At 41.1% G+C, this 24,000-nt stretch overlaps 2 protein-coding genes across 20 annotated transcripts in view; one reads left to right on the forward strand and one right to left on the reverse strand.

Annotated features, from left to right (window-relative positions):
• Positions 1-10,091, reverse strand: part of fhip2a (FHF complex subunit HOOK interacting protein 2) — a 13,632-nt gene extending 3,541 nt beyond the window's left edge. Inside the window, exons 1-16 of one of the 2 annotated variants that reach the window (XM_025897497.1) lie at positions 10,075-10,091; positions 8,904-9,058; positions 7,837-7,915; positions 7,151-7,320; positions 5,496-5,600; positions 5,262-5,384; positions 4,929-5,138; positions 4,623-4,819; positions 4,338-4,452; positions 4,105-4,181; positions 3,812-4,004; positions 3,281-3,444; positions 2,542-2,688; positions 2,376-2,466; positions 2,072-2,215; positions 669-809 (exon numbers count right to left, since the gene is read on the reverse strand). In XM_025897497.1, the coding sequence (XP_025753282.1) occupies positions 669-809; positions 2,072-2,215; positions 2,376-2,466; positions 2,542-2,688; positions 3,281-3,444; positions 3,812-4,004; positions 4,105-4,181; positions 4,338-4,452; positions 4,623-4,819; positions 4,929-5,138; positions 5,262-5,384; positions 5,496-5,600; positions 7,151-7,320; positions 7,837-7,915; positions 8,904-9,058; positions 10,075-10,081 (2,118 nt within the window). In that variant the 5' untranslated portion in view covers positions 10,082-10,091. Of the gene's footprint in view, positions 1-668; positions 810-2,071; positions 2,216-2,375; positions 2,467-2,541; positions 2,689-3,280; positions 3,445-3,811; positions 4,005-4,104; positions 4,182-4,337; positions 4,453-4,622; positions 4,820-4,928; positions 5,139-5,261; positions 5,385-5,495; positions 5,601-7,150; positions 7,321-7,836; positions 7,916-8,903; positions 9,059-9,180; positions 9,267-10,074 lie in introns of those variants that run through there. The other variant, XM_005473893.4, reaches the window with a different exon arrangement.
• ablim1a (actin binding LIM protein 1a) overlaps positions 9,873-24,000 on the forward strand; it is a 41,889-nt gene continuing 27,761 nt past the window's right edge. For 3 of the 18 annotated variants that reach the window (XM_025897479.1, XM_025897486.1, XM_025897477.1), the window contains exon 1: positions 18,345-18,366. Coding sequence is in view for 10 of the 18 variants with exons in the window: in XM_025897482.1 (XP_025753267.1) it covers positions 16,327-16,417 (91 nt within the window). In the remaining 8 variants the exon portion in view is untranslated. Of the gene's footprint in view, positions 10,093-16,083; positions 16,418-18,245; positions 18,367-22,130; positions 22,381-24,000 lie in introns of those variants that run through there. The other 15 variants (XM_025897481.1, XM_025897489.1, XM_025897483.1 and 12 more) reach the window with 12 other exon arrangements.

Genomic DNA, 24,000 nt, shown 5'->3' on the forward strand with positions numbered 1-24,000 from the left:
AATTAAAGTTGGGCTTTGAGCTCTGGGCAATGAAGTGTCTCCTATCAATGATGGATAAGATAATTACACTCTAATGGATCAGTCACAGTGGGATGAAATATGACAGCTACCTCCTTGCAACCAGGAACATTGCTAGTTGCCCAGGGGTTGCACTGAAATCTTTTTGCATTTGGGGTCCAACTGCAAGCAGCTGCAGTGACCACTTTTTTTTTTGTACAGGGCAACTACTGGGAGGCAAACTGTCTCCAAACAATCTGACATGAGCTGAGTCCAATCACTCCCAGACAGACTGACAACATGTTGCCAACAATCGTTTCATCTGAGACATGTCTCCTTGCAATAGGGGACTCGACTGAACTGGTTTCCAACTGGTTATGTTTATAAAAGCAATTTTGCCAAACATCTTTGTCATTCTGCAGCAACTATGTCAATATTTGAGAAATATTTTCACCGATTAATTGCAGTTAATCATCGTATTTTCACAAAGAGATTGCATGTAATTCCCGACTCAATCCCATTCATTCCCAAAGTGACAGAGTCCATCGAATCGCCGTCTTGTGCACCACAATTCCTTTGAAGACAACAAATGACTCCTCACATCCTGGTCAACTATTTTAAAAGGCAACAAGATTGCAAGTTGCAGCTTACAATCTTGATGGGCGCCTTACCCTGACGATGACAGAGAACAGAGACCTGCATCCAGGGGCCAGGTTGATATAAGGGTCCAGCAGGTATTCATGCAAGTGAGGGTGTGGCAACAAAGACAGTTTGGACAGCACGGCGGTCACCTGCAGGTTGACATCATAGGGCTGGAAGACAGAGAGGCAAGAAGATGTAAATAAACAAAAATGATCTGATCAAGAGTTTTAAAAATTTTCCTTCACATAAAGTAACAACATGAAAACAACACAAAGTGAGAGTTTATTTACATAACCGACTGACTACATGTGTCATTCTTTTCATTCATTTTCTGCTTGAGCATCTCCGATTCGCAAAAACAATGTCACAGTTTTAAGTCCGAACATATATAAGACATGCTGTAAAATTTTAAATCTGGACAAGTATTTGATATGTGAAGCTAATTTATTTTATTGTTGGTTCTGTGGTATAGCTTGTTATATTTGCTCAACCCAGCATGAAAGCGGCATGAAAATCACATTTTATTCATTTTTATAACTCAGAATTTGATGTTAAAAGTAAAGTGCACGCTTTATTTTACAGTGTGAAATTCAACTATATATCACAGAGAATTTTTCACTAGTTGTCTTTTGCACTGTGAAATTTTTTATCAGTGTGTACTCAAATATAAGATTTTTTTTCATATTTTTACTAGTCAATTATCTGACATCTTTGTAATGTATCTGTGCCAGATTACAGATTCTGATTAATTCTGGTGGTAAGAAAGGGCAGGGAAAATTTCAGGCTTTTATCTTTAATATTTTTTTTAGATATTCGTGGCAAGTCACAAGTCTCAAAGTGGGTCGACAGACCATTTTTGAAAATAAACAAAAATACATATTGTGAAGAGTATTTAATGTGAAGCTACAATTTCATATCATTAAAAGTTTAATGCAAATTGGACACTGGCGAGTAGAAGGGCCGTGTGGATTTGAAACAAACCCGTGTTCCAAAAAGTGAATATTTCCTTTGAATCTTTATTAGTCATCTTCACAATGACCATAAAGTTCTGGCCTTCACTGGTCATTATTAAGCAAACAAAATAGAATATCTCTGTAATCTCTGTAAGCCCAACATGAGAGGCATCACTCACAGTAAACTGCAAGCAGCAGCGTTTAATTTTTTTCTGACTGCAGCAAATCTAATAACCTCTGGAAGTGTGGGAACATTAAATCAGTTTGAATAATCTACTAGTTTCATTTTAATTTGTGTGAAGCTCACTCGACAGCTGTATTTACACTACTTATTTAATTAGAACTAAAGCTAAACTTTTTTTTTTACCTTCTCTTGCTTTACTGGAATGGAGGAGTAAGAAGGAATCAATGCATATATCAACACTACAGCAAGCACTTGATCTGAATTATGAAAATACGGCAGTATAGATTACACTCACTTGATCTAGGATGCGACCCATCCTGTCGAAGAGAACCTTGAGGAAGTGGCCCTCAAAGAACGGGATGTCCAAGTTACACTTCTCAAAAGGCTTCGGATTTCCCCTCCAGTCCCACCGCTGGCAGATGCCACAATAGTCCCTGAACTGAGAATAACAATGAAGAAAAATAATGAGCAGCAATACAGAAGGAGCTGCTGCAGCACTGTCAGGGGATCAAAACAGTGCCAGAGAGCACTGTGATAGATTTTTCTCTATTTGTTGTCCAGTGTGTCACAAGCTTTACAGTAACCTACAGCACTCTCACCTGTCTGTGTGCATCTCTGAGGTAGGTGTCATATCCTGTGCCTTCGACGTGATATGATGACTTGGCCTCATCGGGGACCAGACACAGGAAACTGCAGGTGACAGAGTTTAACAGTGAGAACTGAGCTGAGCGATGCACGGTGCATCACCATGAGCGGACTGCGCACCTGTTCACGATCTTGTGGACTTCTGTCTTCCCCTCAGACTTTGAATGGTCAGGACTTTGCGGTGGAGAGGTGCTGAGCCAGTCAGACCCAGACAGCTTCCTCTCTGGAGAGAGGTCATCACCAAACAGTGGATCCTCCTCAAGATCTCTGCAGAGAAAACATTTATTCATAAACTGATTTGCCTCAGACCCCTGCACATTTGAGAAAACCCACATCTGCATCACAGCATTTTATGGCCCTTTGTGTGTCTGTGGCAGCTTGGAGCTTTGTATAATTTGTCAGTGAGAGTGAAGTCTTTCAAGGCTTTAAATTGATTATTTGAGAAAATATATTAAAACACTAATGCATCAAGCAACTGAATGCTTTTATATGGAAAACAATCAATTACTAAATGAAAGAAGCCCTCATGAGAGTTCGTCTTAATTGAGATTTTCATTACTGTGCACAAGAAGAAACATGCAAATTATTTCTCATTATGTTTCAGTTTCGCACAACCTTGATTTATGCAAATAATTAGCTGAGTTGCATTTTTGTGAGCCTACATAATCAAGGCTCAGAGGAATTTGACCAATTAAAACACACACTAATTAATTATGCATGAGAAGTAATGAGATATCTTGAAAACACAGCTACTTCATGCATTCGTTTTATTTCGAAATGTCTGCGTTTGTGCAGAGGATCTTCAAGAATGTAAATCCAGCAGCTCAGGGGAGGTTAAAGGTCATAGGCGGGTCCTTACACAGCATCATGAGGCTGGCCATTTTCCAGCGGCTCCCGCTCTTCCTGTGGTTTGTTCTCCAGGTAGTTCCTCTCCTCCAGGCTGCGCAGCACCAAGTTGTGGAGGATGTGCTGGTTGGGCTTCTGGATTAACTGCTCAAATAGCCGCAGGGTCATGATGCTGATCTGAGGCGGGACAGAGAAAGGAGTAAGGCTCTTCTCATTCGATAAGTGTAAAGAAGCTAGTTAAGTGTTTTCTCACTAACAGAAAGGTAGGCAGCGACTGCTGAAGAATCAAACAGATGATTCAGCCGCCTTTTGTTTGATGAAAAAGACTACAATGGCTCTTACAAATACTAATTAAAATTCATGGGCTTTGGGTTAATCATATGTTTCGCTGGAACTCAAAGTCCTTGAAAGGCAGATGGCCATTTATGCTTCTTAAAGATGTTAGCTACAATTCAGTATACACAAGTGTAATAAAAAGGCCTGAATGAGTTGGGTTTGCAGAAATAAACAGTGGTAAAGATGCATCCATTAGCAGTATAATAACCTCATCTGATAGGTGATCACAGTGCTCGATGAGTCTGTGTCTGAGTGGATTCTGAGCGATTGTAGCTGAAGTCTCGGGTTCTCTCTCCTCTCCGAGCAGGAAGTAAACCATCTCCTGCAGCAGAGCCTCCGATGTCACCTGCCTTATGATTCTGTTCAGCAGAGCTGTCGAGGTCAGGATGCCAACCTCAGACCTACATGAATGCACAAACCCACAGCAGCAGTCATGACAACCCCTGTAGCACACTGACAGGACCACAAACATGATGATTGATGATTCAAAGAGGGCCTCACGTCTGCATAAGCTGTGGTTCCATCACAGAAACAAAGAATCTTTCTCTCACTGCTTTTGCCATCACTGCAGCTGCTGACTGCAAGACAGTGAAGACAAGACAAAAAATGTTGTTCAGCCTTTTGTGTATTTAATTTATTAAAATAAAAAAAACTTCTTTGGAAAGACTGTCTTTTATTCTGTCTATTCATGATATGAGTCATCAAAATACAGTGAGTCAGCACTGGGTAAGAACCTTCTGTGCTTCCTTGATGAGCTGATCACAGTAATCAAGCCAGGACAAGAAGGAGATGAGAGCCCTCTTCCCTGTGAAGACAGCAGCATCCTCCTTCAGGTTATATACATCTAGACTAAAGGAGGGAGAGGAAAAAATACAGGTATTAAAGGACTGATTCAACGCGGATAATAAAACCACTAAAAATAGCTTTCAGCAGAGCACACTATTTCAGGAATAATCAGATCTGCAGATAAGTATTTATGAGTCACTTTATTTAATATGAAGTTTTACTGAGAAATTTACCCCCAGTTGACTGACTCTACAGTCTCAATGTCCAAGGGGTCCATAGACTGTGGCAGGGCTTTATAAAAGGAGACCAGCCTGTCGGTGAGAAGCTCACAGAGCTCGGTGTTTTCAGTCAAACACTTGGCAGCAGCAGGCTCTGGTAAACTGACCAGCAGCATCAGGCCCTCACAAGCCTTCACCACAATCCTGCCATCCTGTGGACAGGAAAAATATATGACACAGCTCATAATTACAAACTGAGAGCTTCTAAAGAGAAAGACTTTACATACATAAATAAATCATCTTCATACAGGGAACACTTACAGGACTCTTTGTGAGGTTGAGCAGGGAGGTGACCAGATTGTAGTTGTTGCTGTTGTTGTTACTTGTTGGACTGGATGTGGAGACAGCAGCTGCTGCCTGTGGTTCGTCTTGGTGGTCAGCTTGTTCCTCTGCCAGAGACTGACCAGTGTCTGGAGACAAGGCGCTCTCCGTTGCCACAGGACTCTTTATCTCAGGTCTCTTTGACTTATTCTAACAGACAACGTCAGGAATAAGACATACTCTCTGAATGAAGTGCTTAAAAAAAATAAAAAATCATATTTGCTTGTGAAATATTTCCCAATTGTGCAGATCTCTGGTGTCCTAGCAGCCTACCTCTAAGAAGAAGTTGACGAGATAAGGGTCCTGCTTCAGTTTGGCACAGACTATACAAAGGAACTGGATCTCTTCGTTTTCTGTAGGAGCAGCAAGCACCTCACCGCACAGACGGATCAGTTTCTGACAGAGTCATGTCACAGTCACAGGGGAGAAAAACAAGATCCAAGCAAGTTACATAATGTGTCAGTTAGCAGAATATTTTTAGGAAATCCAGACTGCAGCACTTCTCACCTGTACAGGTCTGTGGACGTTGATGTGTGGCAGGAGGGGCTGTCGAATGTGTGCCAGCAGCTTTGTGTAGAAGGTGAGCACCTGCTGCTTCATTCCAGGAGGACACTGGTGGGAAATCACATAAACACCATATATTAAACTTTATTTAGTCCAGTATATCATGATTCCAGTGACAGTTTTTGTATTTACTGTTACTACTTGTGACAGAAAGTGTCAGCCTACACCAACCTCCATAGACCCAGTGCTCACAATTGAAATCTCAACTTTGCTATTCAACAATAGAAAACATACCAATTCTGGCTCCATCAGTCTGTGACAGTGACAGCATAATGACATCCAGACACAGAAAGCTTTAACCTTGACTGTTCTCCACAGCTTCACTCAGACGTTGACACAACACTGACAGAAAAAGTCTATTTATGTGCTGCACACCAGTTGTGACAGTCAGGTTACTTAAATGGGCGTCTATATTGTCACAGTTGTTTCTTGTTAATCTGACCAGTCACTGACACCATCTTCACGGCAGTAAGGATTTACTGTAAATTTGTATTTTACAACAACAACATGTCAGTCTGAATGAAGGACATATGAAACTTGCTTGGCAATTTTCAGGAGTTTTATGTGCACCTCCAGCAACTAAAGGCTCAAACTGTCTCTTTAATGTTTATGGACTAATCGTTAAAGCTGGAAAGTGAAAAAATCCTTAAGCTTAGAATTTTTTTCAAGTGAAGAGAAAAAAACAGCTTATCATATATTTAGGAACAATAATCAAACAGACTATTGAACAACCAAAGTAAGTGGAGATTTATGCTTTAGCAGGATATCTTTACCACAGCTATTTCGTAACAGCAAACACCTTTGAAACCCTTCAACATAACCTGACCTCCACCTCACTAGAAATGTAGCCAAATGCTGTGCTAATGCAGCCGTCAACTATTTTAACTGGCCTGTTCAGTACTTTCAATTCCACCTGTATATTTCCTGCTACTTTCTCGCTGAAGTATTTTAATTTATCAGTGAGAGAATTAAAATCATCAACTCATTATAAAAAAAAAAATAGTCATAGTGTCAATATAAGGACTCGCAGAACAACTTCAGGGACAAATATATGGAAAAAACAAGAGAACACTGACCTAGACCTAGAAGACCTAGAAGAGGAAAAAAAAGCCTGAGAATTGTATTTGTTTCTATCGACAGCAACTACATATAAAACATAAGGATACAAGGTAACTAATACATAATGCGCCATCATTATGACATCAGCCACTTGTGTATGTAGTAGCCTCTACAGAGATTCAGTGCGGTAGTGTAAATCAGCCATAATACAATGAGATGGAGACTGCATCGGCTTTCTCACACCACCCCATGTTATTGCTAACAGCATTCTCCACAACTATCTCTTTTAGTGAACAGAGCAACTTGAGACATACACACAGTCATAATCTTCTGTGTGTCTATTTGTTTACACGACAGCATGGACTCAGACTTGTGTCATGCTGAGAAAAGAAAAGACGAATGGTGCTCATTAATATAAAAAGCTGACACATTTAAATTAGATTAAAGGCGCATGCGTGTGAAAGGGGCTTATTAGGTATAGCTAAAATCTTATATGTTTTCTTTCCTGTATGTAGTTAGCAAAAGTATGAGTGCCTTACATCTGCCTTGCCCAAGGTGTAGAGAGTCTCCAGGATCTTATGGTGTAAGAGATACTCCATGCAGGGTCCTGTCTCTCCAGACTCCCTTTCGGCTTCCTCCTGGGTCAGGATGTCCAGCATCTGTTCCAGGTGGGATGGGATGTTGGTGTCTGTAACTGGCGCTTTGTCATCTAACAAGCAAATTCATAGAAAGATATGAGAAATATTAAAAACATGAGGGGAAAATCCCTCACCAATCTTTAGCAGTCCACGCAACAGCTTCATTTGTTGTTCACATACAGAAGCACAGCTAGTAACAACATAACTCATTTGTAGTTGCATTTATAAAATATTTCAGTCATCTTTCTGACACAGTGCATAATTAGGAAAGTTTGATCTTTAATTTATCCCACAGGTGTGGAGAGTAGAAGTTAATTTTGATGGCAGCCAATATTTCTCAATTTGACTGGACAGTAAAATCCAGTTTTTCCATTTAATCTTCTTTTCTTTTGGTGCAGTAAATGACAGCATCAAACATAAGAACATCAGGCAAAACCAAACAAAGCTACTTGTGACAAGATTCGAAATACAACAATATTATGCATAAGAAGTCTTTGATGAGTTGAACCCCCCCGAAAATATCACCACATCAATCTGTGTGGATGTCAAGATATAGATTCTAACTTATTATTTCAGACAGTCCTTACCAGAAGTCTCAATGTAATAATGTGTAATGGCCTTCCAGTGATAGACAAAGTCTTCCTGTAATGGCAGCGAAGGGGCAAGCTGAAAAAGAAATTTTGAAAGATGAGCTTATGATAATCTAGAGACTAATGATTATAATTAAATTTCTACATATATCACTCACTTTCAAACAGAGACATTAATATATTCTCGTGCTAAATGGTTCTCATGTGCAGCTACAAGACACCTTGATTGTGATGTGATCGCATTTCAAGCCCAGCAGTTTGCAAAAACATTTATAATGGCGTAAAAAATTTCGTTGTTAGGTAACATTTGAGTTTTACTATTGGAAATCTACTTAAAATACATAAACAAATATAACAGTATGTCCCAGAGTTGTAAGTTGATCTTGGACGTTTACTCAGTAACTGCTTCTTTTTTTTTTGGATACTCTAACCACATCTGAAGGCAGAGTTATTCACTTTGAGCTGCCTGTATGGTGCGTCGTTTCAAACAGCTGGAAAACAGAGCTGAGGCACGTTATTACTGGTTTCTAGCTAGTTGTCTGCCTGGCTTGATAGCATGCTAATACTGAGTTCTTAAATACTGCTGAGGAGGACAACTCACACACGTTCCCTTTGGTAATAAAGTTAAGGCGTTTGCGCAATATCAAACACGGTTACCCAATTATTCTGACACCACTCCTGAAGACGAGAGCCTGCTGTTTGAAACGGGATAGCTAGCTACAATGTTAGCTTAGCATCTCGGTGGTATTATAAGCTAACTCGGCATCTATCAAGCTCAGTTTACCAAGCTACATGCAGACAGATGACGTGCTGCAATTACAAAAAAGGCTACTTAATACTTTGTCATGGCACTTACTCAGGCACATTCATAGGTAACCAGAATGAGCAAACTGACAACAAAAACACAAAGCGCTAACGTTAGCCGAAGCTAATTGGTTAGCTTAACAATTAGCTACGATAGCCTTATGTTTGGCGTAGTGATATATGGTGTCTGGAAAACAAAAGAAAGACGTAACACAAAAGCCAGGCAACGAAAAAAACCCCAGCGTCGGTTAAAAACTTACCGCTTCTACAGCGTGCTGGAGAATGGACGTAAATTTGGAGAACATTTTGTTCTTCGACTGGACTAGTTTCTCTCGAGAAGACCTAGAGAATTCCTCTATCTTCTTCTTCCTATTGCTACTACCTCGATCCAGATTGGAGGTTTCATACAATGACCCTTGTAACGAAAGAAAAAAATGTAAGCAATAAAACACGTAGCACGTTGTCGACAACAGGACTTTACAGGCCTGGCACAGGTACTGTAAACAAGACGTCTACAGAGAGTCAACGTAGGCTCACTTTGGACACGGTGGCACTTCCTTCGCCAAACGCTTGTCATGGAGACAACCACCAGGGGGCGTGAGAGCACTAAACAAGCCCTTCTGATGGTTGACAACTATCAAGGCATACTAATTGAATAATAAACCAATACACTCAATAACAAACTGTGATCAACATTCAGTTAAACAAGTTCGCTTCATATATTCAGTGGCACAGGTTTAGCTACTGATAAGCTCAAGTGAAGTGTTAATTAATAACTATAAATACTCTCCCTGATAATGCACTGATTTCCCATCTGAAATTAGGCGTTTTTTCCGCTGCAGGACAGAGTTTATATGCTTGCTTAAAGTGTCACTTTAAGAGTAAAGTTTAGGAGTTTACGTGAGGGAGGAGTTTGCCAGATATCTCGGAGAAGTAGTCATATTAATGGGAAAACGGGGGAAAACAACAGTCACATCTCCGGAGTGCCTGTCAACTTTATGATTTAGGCCAACTCACGTCCAGAACAGCACAGTCATCCCCGGCAGAAAGTAGGCTATACCCGGTTTAACGTTTAGGTGAGCCGACAGCAGCTGCAGGCAAGGAATTTCAAGCATGATTTAATTTATTCCTTAATAATTCCGTGATATTAGGTTCAAATATGGGCACAAACTTGTTGGAAAATAAGAGAGGGGGGAAAAGGGATGCTGTCTGATCCAGGACACGCCCTGTCGCTGGAAAGTGCCTCTTCACCGCTCGTTCTAGTTTAGTCCACCAAATCGCAGGCTGTATGTGTGTCCCTGCGCTCAATCCCAATAAATGACAGGCTCAAACCTAAAGCATCAGAAATATCACACTGTCAACCTTCTCCACAGCTGCACCGGGCCATCCTCTCCCGTTCATCTCGGCAAAGAAAGAAGAGACTCTACCTACCGGGCATGTCTGCTAGAGGTGAGTATCTTTTGCCGCAGAAGCCTTCATAACAGTACATACAGCGGGGGGAAAGTCTCTTGGTGTTAGAGGAGGTGGTGGAGGAGGAGGAGGGGATCTCGGTTCGAGGATGGGTGAGATGGAGAAGGGAGTCCCGCTGTACCGTCTTACGGAGGATCGGGCTGCGGTAATGACACTGATATTGTAAGTAGGTTACACCGGTGCATAGCTGAAACTACAGCTTCCACCGCTGCAGTCTTTCTCCCTTTTTTTCTTTTTTTTAATAGCCTACAACTTACTTCGTTTCTCTCCATAAAACCTAAAGATAGATCTAAGCCTTAAAATGACAAGCAGCTCTGTGATTGCTCATTGATTGCTCATTTAATCAGGGAGGTGCGTGTCATTAGTTCAAACCTGCTTACTGATGGTGGAGAATAGTCAGGACACAGCAGGCGATTGATAATCATCATTTGGTAAGGGATTAACCGGTGAGATCAGGTGATAGAAAGTGCCTTTTTTAATTTTATTAATTTTATTGTTTTTAGAAAGTGCATGCTAAATGCAAACTATAACTCCTTGCAGTCTGAGTTGTCCAGATGTTTTTGCAAAATTGACATTTTTTGGCTGGGTATGAGCAAACAGTTCGGGCAGGTGGATAATAGGAGCTTGTTTCCACAGGCTTTTATGCTGTCTTGGATTTCTGTCAGGTGACCTTGCTCTCAGGCACAGCATCCAGCTGTTCCTGCTATAGGCTGTGATCAGATGGCCTGACTGACCGAGAGCTGAATAAAAAGCAAAACATGGCATCGGGGTTATTATATCAAATCTGCTGTTTGATTTATTATGATGGGTCTGATCCATTTAGTGGGTAAAACAGCAACGTTTTTTTTTTTGTTTTTTTTTCTGAAGAAGCTGACTGTACAGCAGATCTCTCCCCTCCAGACCCTATATGACAGAGCCTTGTATAGCAAGATGGCTTTGAACTCCCCCCCATTACTGATGTGGGCTACTGTATCTGCTGGTGGAGATCGATGAAGCTAAGAGCCCACTGCTTGAAAAGTGCCCCTGTGGAACATAGATGTGATTAGCACACTTAAGCTCCTGCAAACAGCCAATCACCATTCCTGAGAATTAACTACATCCTACATCCTATGGTTGTATATGCCAGCCATCTCCATGCTGTTTAGATAAACATGAGGTTACTAATATGCGGATAAATCAGGCACAAACAAGACCTTTTTCATCAATATGTCACATCAAGTCATCTGACATTACATGTTTTACAGTATAAAACAATATAGATGATTATTCCTTTGTGTAACAATCTTTCTTGGCAATAAATCCTATACCGCTGGAAAGCCTGTTTATTTCTCCTTAAATGCTTCCAATTTATAATAAATATGCATTTGTGGGTTGAGCAGCAGAGTCGAGTATGTGGGTTCCGCCTATGTAAAATTTGCCAAATCTCTTGTCAGTGCCAAACAGCTTATTCTCCTTTTGACTCTTGCACATGCGAGCTTGGACCCTGGTAGAGCGGTCAGTTATTGTCTGCTCCAAACAGGCCACATTTGACAGATCTGGTTAGGGCTCGCGTCATAGGGTGACTTCAAGCTGGTGTTCTGCAAAGCTAAGAGCCCTAGTTCCAAATGGAAGGCCAAGTTCTGTATGATGGTGATGACGAGATTCTGCAACCAGTGGACAATACCAATACCATATTTCTAGAGAACTCTATCCTCCAAGATAACAATGCACATCCCGCAAAGCGGGGTTTATAAGAGACTATGACCAGAATTTGGGAGTGGAGAAGATGAAGTGGCCACTGACCACTTGTTTGATCAGCATAGGCGTGCTGTTCGTGCCAGAGTGACCAACACAACCACACTGGCTGACTTGTGACAAAAGAATAAGACACCATCCCACAGGACTGTGTGCCCAGCACGAGGAGGAGATGCCAGGCTGTTGTGGCTCTGCATGGTTCTTCAACATGCTGCAGAGGGCTCTGTTTGTTAGATGAATAAATTGTTAAATGGCAAGTTTGTCTTGTTTCTTCAGACTTCAATCATCCAATCCAATAAACGATACCAAACAAGAGTCAGTGGCAGAAATCTGTTTGGCAAATATTTCATGGGTGCTGCCCACATACTTTGATGCTCAACGCACAAATGCATTTGTCTTACAAATGTGGCACCATTTAAGGACAACTAAATAGAATTATTGCCATGAAGTCTAATCACAACAAAGAAATAATCGACCAACCACAAATGTCTTTACTTTGTAACAAGTTTGTATCAAATCACGTGACATGGCATGTCTTGGTATGGTTAGTTATCATAATATGATTGCGTTCTTTTTCTTTACTTTGTAAAGAATCTGCATATATGTTTCAATATCTTGAGGCCTATCAGAATATATTTCCACAGATTTTTTTGCCATATTTTAAGTGTTATCTAATTTTTCAGAAAACTATTTGCAGCTATTTTGCTTTCAGCAAAGTCACTTTTCAAGCAAAAAGCTAAAAATTTCCAGTTTCTCAGTTGTGAGAATTTGTTACTTTTCCATATGTCTTATGACACAATATATAGAGAGTAATTTTTAACAGTACTTTTTAAAATGTAACCTGCAAACTGTAACAGCTGCTTTAGATGCAGTTCCCTATTGTGTGTAATTTAAACTAATGACCACTCTCCTTCGAGATTTATGTTCAAGATGTCAATACGAAGTGTCTAATGGTCTGCCCGGTTCATGTTTTGGACCTCTAGTGGTATCATTATCAATATTTCACTGTATACAGGAAAGAACTAAAGCACGTTTGGTGATTGATTTTCATCCAAGAGCAAAAAGGAAGTTTAAAATCATCACAAATTACTACACTTTCTCCTGCCAGTGTACCTTTATGATCACGGGCCTCTCCTTCAGTGGTCCAGAGAGTATAAGCTATTATTGTACTCTCAGCCTTGAAGTCGCCCACCCCCCACCCCTGTTATCAGCACAAGGCCATCGGCTTTTACCTCAGTAGTAGCGATGCCCTTCCATTAGTCACCCCACCTTATAAAACACCCTCGCGGGCGTGCTGCTCTCTCTGGGCTTTTGAGTCTCATCGTATTTCCTGTCCTTTTTTTGCTTTTGTCTAGAATCTCTTAACTCAATTTTTATTTATTTTTCATAAAACCATTATCCTGGTCAGTCATACCTATGAGCTGCTCTGTGTGCATCTGCTATTAATGGCCATTGAGCAGTTCAGCCAGAGCAAATGGGGCTTAAGTGCATTGTTCAAGGTCACATTGTGGTGGTATTTGAGAGATGAGCATATCAAATTTCTCCACCGACCGTACATTATTGGAAAAATCAAGTAAAAAAAAGAAATGAACTAGCAGCTATGCTATTTGGCATAATCACTTTTTTGTGCTGGATATTTGCTGTCAGTTCTTTGCTACTTTACAACATGTTGGACTATTGAGCTTTGATATGTGGGGCTATGATGTTTTCAACTACACCCAGGGTCTTGTTGAGACTGGCATGTTGGATTTTATATGTGGTTTCCTGCTTTGTAGTGCCTTAAATTGTGTTGAAAATATGCCCAATATGTTTTTTCCTAAAGAATTTTTCAGTTGGGTGTAATTAAATGTCTAATTACACCCACCAAGCGAATTAAATGATCAGTTTAGTTAGTATGTTAGCAGGATTTGTGAAATAGTTACGGATGTATTTAACTGTAGAAAGGTTTTTGGCCACCCCTCATTTCTTCATATTTTGCTTCTAAGGAGCCAGACTGTCCTGTCACTTTTTTAAAGTGGTCTTGAGTAATAGTTCTCCAGACTTTCTCAGGAAACCAATGTTCAAAGAAAGTTTTTCTTTAGATACTGAGTATGTTTTCACTGAGTTTTTAACTCAGTACCTGAACATTTTCAGACAAATGTGTGTGTGTGTGTGTGTGGGGGGGGGGGGGGGGGGGTTTGTTTGTTTTTTATTAAACCTCTTAAAACTTCAATTCAATTCATTTCAGTTCAGTTTTGTCTGTGAAGGTTCTCAGTCATCCAGGTCATCGTAGTCTAAGGAGCTTGGAAAGAAAAGCGTCTGGACTTCTTTAGGTTGCTTGAAGACCACCTCTCATCTTCAGTTCTAAGGGGGGACATTCCCACTGGGTTTAAATCTGGGACTCTCCACCATTTGACCCTTAGAACTGAAGAAGCTTCTCGGATGAGAGGTGAAACGTCTTCAAGCAACCTAAAGAAGTCTAGATGCTTTTCTTTCCAAGCTCCTTAGACTCAGTTCAGTTTTATTTATATAGTGCCAAATCACAACAACAGTCACCTCAAGATGCTTTGTATTGACCCTAGAATATAAAGCAGTTATTAACACTGACCTGTGAATCATCCAGGCATAAAAAATGCACTTAACTTACAGCGACGATTCAGTGTTGTTTCTACACATAACAGAAAACTTGCTGAATCTATGAAAAATGCTACAGCGAATGATATTAGCTGAAAAAAAGCATTGTATCCATAAAAAAAATTGAGGAAGCTGGACAAATGGAGCATAAAAGAAGAAATGGTAAGCCTAAAAAGCTATCTACAACCGATGAATATCTGGAAGTATCAGGAAAAAATCCAGCAAAGAGCTGACACAGGACCAGAGACATACATCTGGCCCTTCAGCTGATCAATCTGCTGCCTCAACAGAAATGATCTCAGTTGAATTGTCACTGCCAAAAAGCCATTATAAAGGAAGGGAAACAGGGAGAAAAGCGTGAGGTGTGCCAAATATGCAAAAGCTGCACTGGAAATTAGTGGCAACGGGTCAAATTTGAACATTTTTGGTTAAAATCATTGTTACATCATATGTACAGATGTTGGGAGTGAGGTACAGCAATGAGTCTCTAATACACAGTGGAGGTTATATCATGTTTGGGGCTACATTCCAGCCAATGGTGTCGGGGATTTTGTCAAAATTCGATGGAATTATGAAAGAAGAAAAATAACATTTTGATTTGATCCACCATACCATCTGGAAACTGTCTGATTGATCATAAACAAAGTGCCAATGAAGTAAAAGCGCACCTGGATAGAAACACAGTGGAACACTATCAGTCATGGACTGGCCTCCAGTCAAGTAATCCTGAAGATTACTTAAATAAATTAGAAGAATGCTTTCCTAAAATAAGTATTCTTTGCCTTCAGTAAACATGTAGCAATAATTTTGAGTAAAATGCAACTGAAATCAAAATCAAAGCTTTTTTATTTAAATAAATAAATCAAATAAAATTCATCATTGAGGAAAATGTGCCTGGTATAAACCAATCAAGTAAATTTAATTTGATCAGATTCCATTAAATATAACATTTTACAGTCTACTTATGTACCCAAATTATTTTTGTAGCCTTATAGAGTTCAGGCTGTGTTGAAGAACAAAGAGGTTCATATTTCAAGCTCTTTAAAATTGTACCAATTCTTTGTTTTTCTCATTTACAGTATTTCCATATATGCGTACACATGTTTCAATAAATCACCGCACTTATTTCCCATTTTCCTAGCAAAGTATAATGAAGTGAGTGGTGGCTTAGGACTTTTCCACAGAAATTAGGCATGGTGTTAAGGGAAGTTTCTCCCCTGCCTGAGGTAATGTTTTTGTTCTTTCATCACTATCACTGTGAAGAAATGCCGTCCTGTTTTCCAAAGAATTTTTGTAACTTACAAACTCAGTTCTGCGTTTTATTACATGCTGTTTATGTGCACTAATGAAAGTCACAAGAATTTTGTGGGCCTGAAAAATTATAGGTAACTTAATTTGTCCTGAAAGTAATTTCATTATGCAGGACTTCAAGTTACTATGAACAAAGAAAGTGTGCCTCATAAACCTTAGTACATTTGTGATTTTCCTCCACTTCCTGCTTTGCCCCGCCCTTTCCTTGACCAGTTTGCACATCCTCCACAGCGTACCTGTCTCAGTGCAGTGTTATCTTGATGATCAGTGGTGGATGAAAAAGGAGGCACGGCTCCGTCCTGCAGTAACCCAATCTGATGCCTCCTTCTCATCCGACCACCGGAGAGGGCTGCTCATGCTGCAACGGCACGACCCTCTGCCTCAGCACTTTTCTCTCTCCCAGTGTGTTTGTGTGTTTATGTACTGTACGTGCGAATTCCGAGGGTCGGCGTGCGCGCGCATGCATGTGTCCTGGCAAAAGCCTGAATAATTGATGAGCAGTGGAAGGAGTGAAAGCACTGCCGGACGGGACGGTGTGTGTGGGAGTGTGTAGAGATGGGGGAGAGGAATACAGTGAGGCAGCAGCCTGGCTACGATGGGCTCTGCAACTACGCCCAAAAAATCACCTCCTGCTTCGGACTAGATGGTAAGAGAGGGGGGGTGTTTGTCTTGTGTTGATAAGGATGGAGAAACAGCAGAGGCTGTGCGAATGTGTGTGATGCATTTTATGTGCTCTACTGATTTTCAGCTGCGCAGGGACAGCAGTCTTGTTTTTCTAAGCGTGTTGAGTTGCGAGTGTGTGGGTAGTTGTGGCAAAGATACCACAGACTGGATGACGATTGGAGGGCAGTGCCACATTGCAGCAGAGTACTATGTCCTCAGCTACTCTCAGGTACATGTGTCCTCGTGTGTGGGTGTAAGACTGTACGTGTTCTTTCACTGTCACACTTTTTATTTTGCCTGTAATGAAAGTCTAACTGTCTGCATGAAGGTGTGGTTGCAAGCAGACTCCAGAGGAAGTAAAAATTAGATAAGTACCTGATGGTAATAGCACTATACGCAGCCAGTCTACCTCCAGATATCCTGTCTGTGCACCCTCTCAGACAAAGAGGAAATTCATTAAATTTGAAGTGCAGGCCAAGCCGGGCATCTCCAGACTAAAAGGATACTTTGTGCTTTGTCACTGTCTGCTATGCTTTTCATCAAGTGTGCGCTACTCTGGTTTAATTCTTTCGTGACACGTGTGATTTACTCTTATCTGCTTGATGGAATTAAGATGTCAGGAGGGAGTTTTCTGTTTTATTGCACTTAGTTGATATTATGTTGAAATATGTTTGATGACTACGCAGCAATTTCCTAGCAACTCTGTGTCAACAAAACTATCATATTTTCAGTTGGTTTAAAGCATTAGTGGGTTATTGTCAGTGGATTTTACCTCATGAAAAACTTAGATTTCCAAGGAATGTGAATGGATTCGTGGCTCGAGGAAATGAGCCAAGATGGAAAGGCATTGTGCAAGTCTTTGCAGAAGCAAATTTAACTCAAACCCAGAACATGTGTTCTTACTGCGTTGTAACTTAGCAAAATCCTATTGATGTAGTTGTCAATTTCAATGCTAATGGAGGGATAACTTGTCTGCATTTCAAGTTTAACACTAATGTATTCACAGTGTCTTTAGATATTATTGATCCTGCTGAATTTGTGCGTTCTTGCCTGCTGGAACGACCTTGCTGGTTGTTGACCTTGTAAGGGACTGGCAGACTCCCAAGGCAATCCAACCTTGAAAGAATGCTTTGGGTCAGTGTAATGCTCTACAATGATCCATTTGTTCTTTCTGTGTGTGAACCTAACTTAATGTAAAGTAGATTAAAAAAAGGATCTTGTTATTTAGCAGCGTAATTGAACTTAAAACGTAAAGACAAATCAAACCCCACCCAGAAGATAATCGTGGCTCGACGTCAGCCTTAAGCAGCTTAAGGCACCAAGCTGGTTGGGCTGAAGACACTCATAATGTAAGCTTGTCTCCTTACGTCTTACTCTGCTCCACCTAAAGCAGAGTGTTGGTCTTACCTGCTGCCTGCATGCCCGCCTCAAGATGGGCACCTGAAGTGATGGATGGAGGGACCCTAACCAAAGGCGGTTCATCGGCTCTTGAAACCGGGCCAAGATTTAATGATGCGCTCTTTTGAATTTACCCTTCAAGCTTCCTTTGTTTCGCTTTTGTGCCTCTGTGAGCACCCCTCACCCCCGATGTCCAAGGCTGAAAGCATTTCAGAGCGAGTCTGAGTCCAACGCTGGCTGACGTCTACCTGCAGTGCTTCGCCCTTCTCTGTGGGACGGTTGAAGGGGAGCAGGGCACCATGCCTACTGTGCCCAACCTCAACAGCCTGAGCAAACTGTGCAGCTCCAGCCGCAGCCAAAGCGTCAACCGCGTCCGAGTAAAACGCAAGAGCTCGGTAAAACGTATGTCCATCATCGAGGATGGACATGTGGCGGAAGTCCTGTACCTGATTCCTAAACAGTACATGGAGCAGCTCCCGTACCTCAACCCTAATGACTATTATCTAAGCGAGAGGCTGAACGATGTCGCTACAGGTAGGACAGGTTAAAGCATATGGATCAGCGTTTATTAACTCAGCTTCTGTTATAGGCTTTCATCCTAGATGTGGCTCAATTGTCCAAATAATAAAAACTAACTGTAGTGATATTACCTTACCTCAGTGCGAGCAATAAAACATTCACAATAACATGCAAAAAATAGTTTAAGTAGACTGTGCATCTACTCTAAGACACTTTTAACTGAAGTTACATTGGAGTTCATAATTTTTCTTCCTGTTAGCAGCCCTTTTTTTAGCAGTTGTTTTATACAACAAAAGGCTCTTATTTTAGCCCTCTATTGCAGTCTGGCTGCTCTGTTTGTGAGTAGGTGTCTTGAAGTGAATTGATTAGTTGTTGCTCAGAGATCACTTTGTTCTAATTGGATGACAGCGTGTGACTACACCTCTTGTGGATTTCCACATCTGACCTGTGTTTCTGTCTGCAAGCCTCCCGTGCATGAGTTATGCAATGATTACACCCCGACACTGAAAAAGTCTCACGGAAAACGTCAGAAAATTCATCACCCTCCTCTCTATACTTATATAATTCAAAGCCATATGCGAGGGCAATTCTGCTGAATTTTGCCAAGCCAACGGTACAGCAGTACACGAGGAAGTGACATGGTGGCTTACATCAGGATTAGAACATGGGCATTAATACAGATTGAGATTTCCAGACCTTATGCATTCTCTGACTGCATGCCAGGCAAAGTAGTAAAAAACATCATTGCTTGGCACTGAGTTGTCCTTAAAATAAATACTTGCAAACCACATGGCAGCAAGTTCCTTCTAATGTTGGTGTCTAAAAGTGATTTTGAGCTTCCAGCTTGATTTCTGAAAAGTGACCCCAGATAAAAGTTCACAAAAGTTAGCTGTCAGCTAAGATCAATCAGAGACAGTGACATTCAATAAGTGCTTATATTCAGTAATATATATCCATTTTTTTTTGGAGACTGGATAAATTCTATGATTTTCATGAGACTAGATGTTTGTAAAAAGCACTCAGAAATGAACGAATAGTCCTTTTATTCAGCCATAACCTCTCCCAAAGCCTATTGTTGCCTATGATTGCTGAACCCGACACAAGCTCTGTGTTCCCACACCATAAACCCTCCTGCATTATTCCACTTGATGATTGTTTGTTTGAATGTGAGTGGCACTAAGCCTGCTCTCCAAGTGCTGTTATCCAGGGGTCAACAAATATTTCATCGATTCCTCAAAGAAACATGAAAACAAGTTAAGCCCCGTGTGGGTTGTGGGTAAAAAACAAAAAAGGGGGAAAAAAAGTGGTTTTTATGTTTTGGTAAATTGTTAAAACATTTCACAAAAAATGCCAATGATGTTGTTTGTAGGAAAAATAAAGCTCCGTGTGTTCAGGGTGGCTACGTAACAGTAATGTTAATGTGGAATGGGTGAAATACGCTTTAAAGAAGGGCGCCAGGTTGCACAGGGTTGGTGTTCAAAAGATTCTCACTGTTTTGTAACCTGTTTTAAAATAGAAGCAAGCCGGTGAAGTGCCTGTCATTATCCAGCCAGAGAGAGTTAATTAAGTCTGTCTGTGCTCCAAAAGAGTTTAAGAGTGCATCCTAGTTATTTGTCTTCTCTGTCAAGTTTATAAAATCTAGAAATAATCATTCAGTCCACAGAGTGTTTTTCATGCATTTATGTGTATGTGCGTGTGTGTGTGCAATGTGTGTCTCTGGTGTCTTGCAACCATAATTATAAAGCCGGAGATAACTGTGCAGCCTGTCCTCACTCTTTTTTACTCCACGTGTGACTTTTTTTTTGCAACATAATCACTTTTGCCAGTTTGGCTGTGGTCTGAACCCATAAGACAAATTACTATGAAATGATCGTGTCAGATGATAACAGCACTTAACCTGCTAATTTACAGGCTACGTTATTAATTGACAGTCAGACATGGATCATCCATAGGTGTGCCAAATACAGCAGAAACCTTTCATCCATGGATAATAGGCTTTGCTCCTCAGGAATTGCTCCTGGCAAACCTATTGTACCATGATTGTCCTGCAGCTCCTACAGAGATTATTAAAAGAGTCAAGATGATAATAGGTCGACTACAGCAGGAGCAGTAACAGGATGTCTTTGTGCTGCATTTAGCAGTTAATAGGTGGACTGTAAACCTCGTAGTGTTCTTTTAGTTTTTACTGGATTTTATTTTTGTTTTAATTATCATACACTTATAACATATTTCCCTGTCTTTACAATAAAAAAGGGTGGAGTGCTCGGAGCAACGTCCGCTAACTATTTATACCATTTGCCTCCCTGGCATGTCGCCCGTTTGTTTGATGAGGAGAAAACGCCCCTGTGGAAACTGTGGTACGATGATTGGTTTCCAGAAGGTGGCACAGTTTACACTGCAGTGGGCGAATGCATTCTGCATGCATAATAAGCTGCCTGCATTAGGAATTACAGTGGCAGTGCTGATGAAAAGCTGTTCCTCGCTCATAGCCATAGGGATACGGATTGATCAGTAACCAAATTTGGTCCCTAATTTCTGCTGAGTTACTTTTGAAGTTATAATCTTTCCATGCTGTTGTTTCTAGAAACACTGACTGGCACCTTGGGCATCAGTAGAACTTTTTAAATTCTCCGTAGAGCAAATAAGAAACTTTATTAATGCATTATACCCTAGTTTGTCAGCTCTGATTGAAATAGTATTCCAAAATAATTCCATATATTTGATGCAGTTTCTTTTTAGTTTACTAAAACACTGCCATATTCCAAGCAGCAAAATAAAACAGGCAACAAAACGTGTCACTTCAGTTACATAACACACGTGCATGCATTTTTTTTCTTGTTTTTGCATGTTGTCGCATCTCTAGCAGATGGGAGTCTTGTTTATTTTGCAGCATTTTTTTATTTTTTTTATCACAGAGGTGCCACTTCATTCATAGAGTCATTTTTTTCATATGGTTACTTAAGCGGCAGATGAGAGCTGGTATGTTCATCTAGCTAGAACATGCTCTCCTGTGCTCTGTGTAATTGGATTCCAGGGGACTGGAGCGCCGAAGATATTAATACAGCGCTCGTGTTCGCGATCACAGGAAGTTTAACCTTCAACCTTTGATGTCCTGTCTTGGTCTTTGCATTGCTGCCCTCATGATCACTGAGATTTTTAGCAGTTAAGGCTCTCACTCTAATTAAGGCTGGCTTTACTGGTCCAAAAACATACTTCCAAAGAAGTCAGCCTTTTACTTAGTTGCTTTTAAAGCTGTTGTGGTCTGCTTTTTTTAATACATCTGTCAAATACTGAAGGTTTTCAGTGAACCACTCTTTTAGCACAGCAGGCTAATTGCCTTGCTGAAAAAAGTCATTGATCACCACCTGCTGCCCTGTTGTACTGAAACACAGTCTTTGCTGAAGTGTCTGTTGTACAGCACAGTGATAAAGGGGTGCTTTTTCAGAATAATTCAATGTTGAACTTCTTACTTGTGGAATAGATTTATTTGCGTTTCAGGGTATTGATAAATCGCAGTACACCACCCACTTTGGAATGGAGGACAGTTAGAAATAAGGTTTTGCATCTGGAAAAAAAGAAGAAAAAATCTGTGTCATTACATGTGAGCAGGTGTGGGGATTTTTTTTGGGGGGGGGTCACTGTTTTGGTCACACAGAGGCATCAGCAGCCACCTGGTTGCTGCAATGAGGAGGCGGCTGACACAACAGAGAGGCTGAGAGAGGGAGCAATAGGGGAAGAGGAGGGAGGAGGACGTATGGAGGGGGGGAAAGGAGGAGGAGAGGGATGGGAGGAAAACAGGCAGTCGGGAGGCAAACCCCACGCTGTAGCTGTTTTTGAGAGGAGCGCTAAGCAGCGCCCACACCTCTCTCTCTCTCTCTCCCTCTCTCTGGTGCTTTGGCTTTCTTTTTTGTGCTCCAGTCTTGACTAAAAAAAGGGAACTAGCAGCTCGGGTGTTTCTGGTGATTGATCCTCAGAGCCTTTTCTGGTGCGGATATACCTGGATTCCAATGGTCATGGTCAAAGAAAAAGGTATTCCAGCGGTCATGACTGTGTGTGTATGTGTGTGTGTGGTTGTCATGAGTGTGTTATTACAGGATTTGTTTTGCCTGTCGTGCTGTTGACTGTCTGCAGTCCGTATAGACGTGCAGTATGTCCATTTGGCTTTAAACTCCTGTGTCTGGCTGAATTCGATTTGACTGGACTAAATTTCTGATTTCCGATTTGATTATTTTTAGAGATTTAGACATATGATGTGGTAACATGGGGGTGGTTTTCTCTATGTGGGTGTGTGTTGCTTGGAAGAAATATGACTAACAGCTCAGTCTAAATGTGCATCTCTAGCACATCAACATGTTCCCTCAGAGAAGCAGACTTGAACATGCTACGCCCTTGTCGATATTCTCTAGCTGCTGCTGCTGCCTGGGTTGGAGTCTGCTTAATTTGGCTGCATCAGGCTTTATGTAAATGTACAGCATCTGGCTTGTCATATAGGAGCTTGTCACTTAAAACCTTCAGGGTCATAGTTCTGGGATTAAACAGTTCATCTTTATAAAGAGGCTAAATAGCGAGGTAACGTAGAGAGGAAAAGTGGAGCACTAGTGTAGGGAGGCACACTGCGCAGAGCTGTGGACCTGCACTCTGTCTCTCCCTCCCTCCCTCTCTCTCTCTCTCTCTCTGTCTGCAGCCGTTGCCATGGTGACCATCTAAAAGGTACACTCCATTGTTGTCAGCTGTGGCCCCATTCATAGTGTCCTGAAAGAAAGAAAAAGATGATTGTTTCCACCTATAACCGAGGTCGCCCGGCTGTGTGGGCAGAACGAAGCGAAGTCAGGGGTTGTCGTTTAGAGATATTAACATTCCCTGCAATTTGCCGGGGCATGCGCTCGTGAGGTTGACCGTTGTCAGCATGACTCAAGGCGAGCAGCAGCGAAGACAGCTTTCTAGAGTAAAGAAAATCTCCTGTTTAAAAATATTTAGAGGAGCGGTGAAAGCTCTGCCAAGGAGCAGATGATTAACTGAACTCAAACTGGAGTAGCTTTTGTACCGGGAATGAGTCTGTAACTTTCAAACGCAGTGTATATCCATCACACTTCATCACTATACTAGACAAAACAAGGTGTTATACTTTAAACCTAATGGACTGGATGTTAAGATCATAGTAATAAGTCACTGAGGCATGTCTCCAGTTTTTCGTGTGCAGTGCATGCTTGTGTAACCAAACATAGTTCATCATAATTCTGTCTTTTTTCTGAAAATATTTCTACCACCAAAACAAAACATGTGCAAAGACTTTTTCCTTTTTTTGGTCAGATGTGAATATGCATCTGACAGCACATTGGTGGCTGGAGGCGGTGTCCAGCTCTGGAGCTGTTTCCCTTCACGTGGATTTGACTGGGCCACGAGTAAAACGGTTCTCACCACCAAGTCCCCGTGCTGGCAGAACATCCGTAACCTCTGGCTGCCACGTTTTCATCTCCCTTCTGAAAGTTTTTCCATAGACTTAACTCACTACCTTCCTGTTCCATTGTGGGCTTTGTCAGTGACAGAAAGCTTGTCCAGGGTCCTCTAGCTTTTCATTCCTCTTAAGAGGAAGCTATCGCAATGTTTTTGCAACCCAAGCTTTCATCGTGTATTCTCCCGGGATCTCAT

This window comes from Oreochromis niloticus, linkage group LG13, assembly GCF_001858045.2.
Source record: "Oreochromis niloticus isolate F11D_XX linkage group LG13, O_niloticus_UMD_NMBU, whole genome shotgun sequence".
NCBI classification, from domain to species: domain Eukaryota; kingdom Metazoa; phylum Chordata; class Actinopteri; order Cichliformes; family Cichlidae; genus Oreochromis; species Oreochromis niloticus.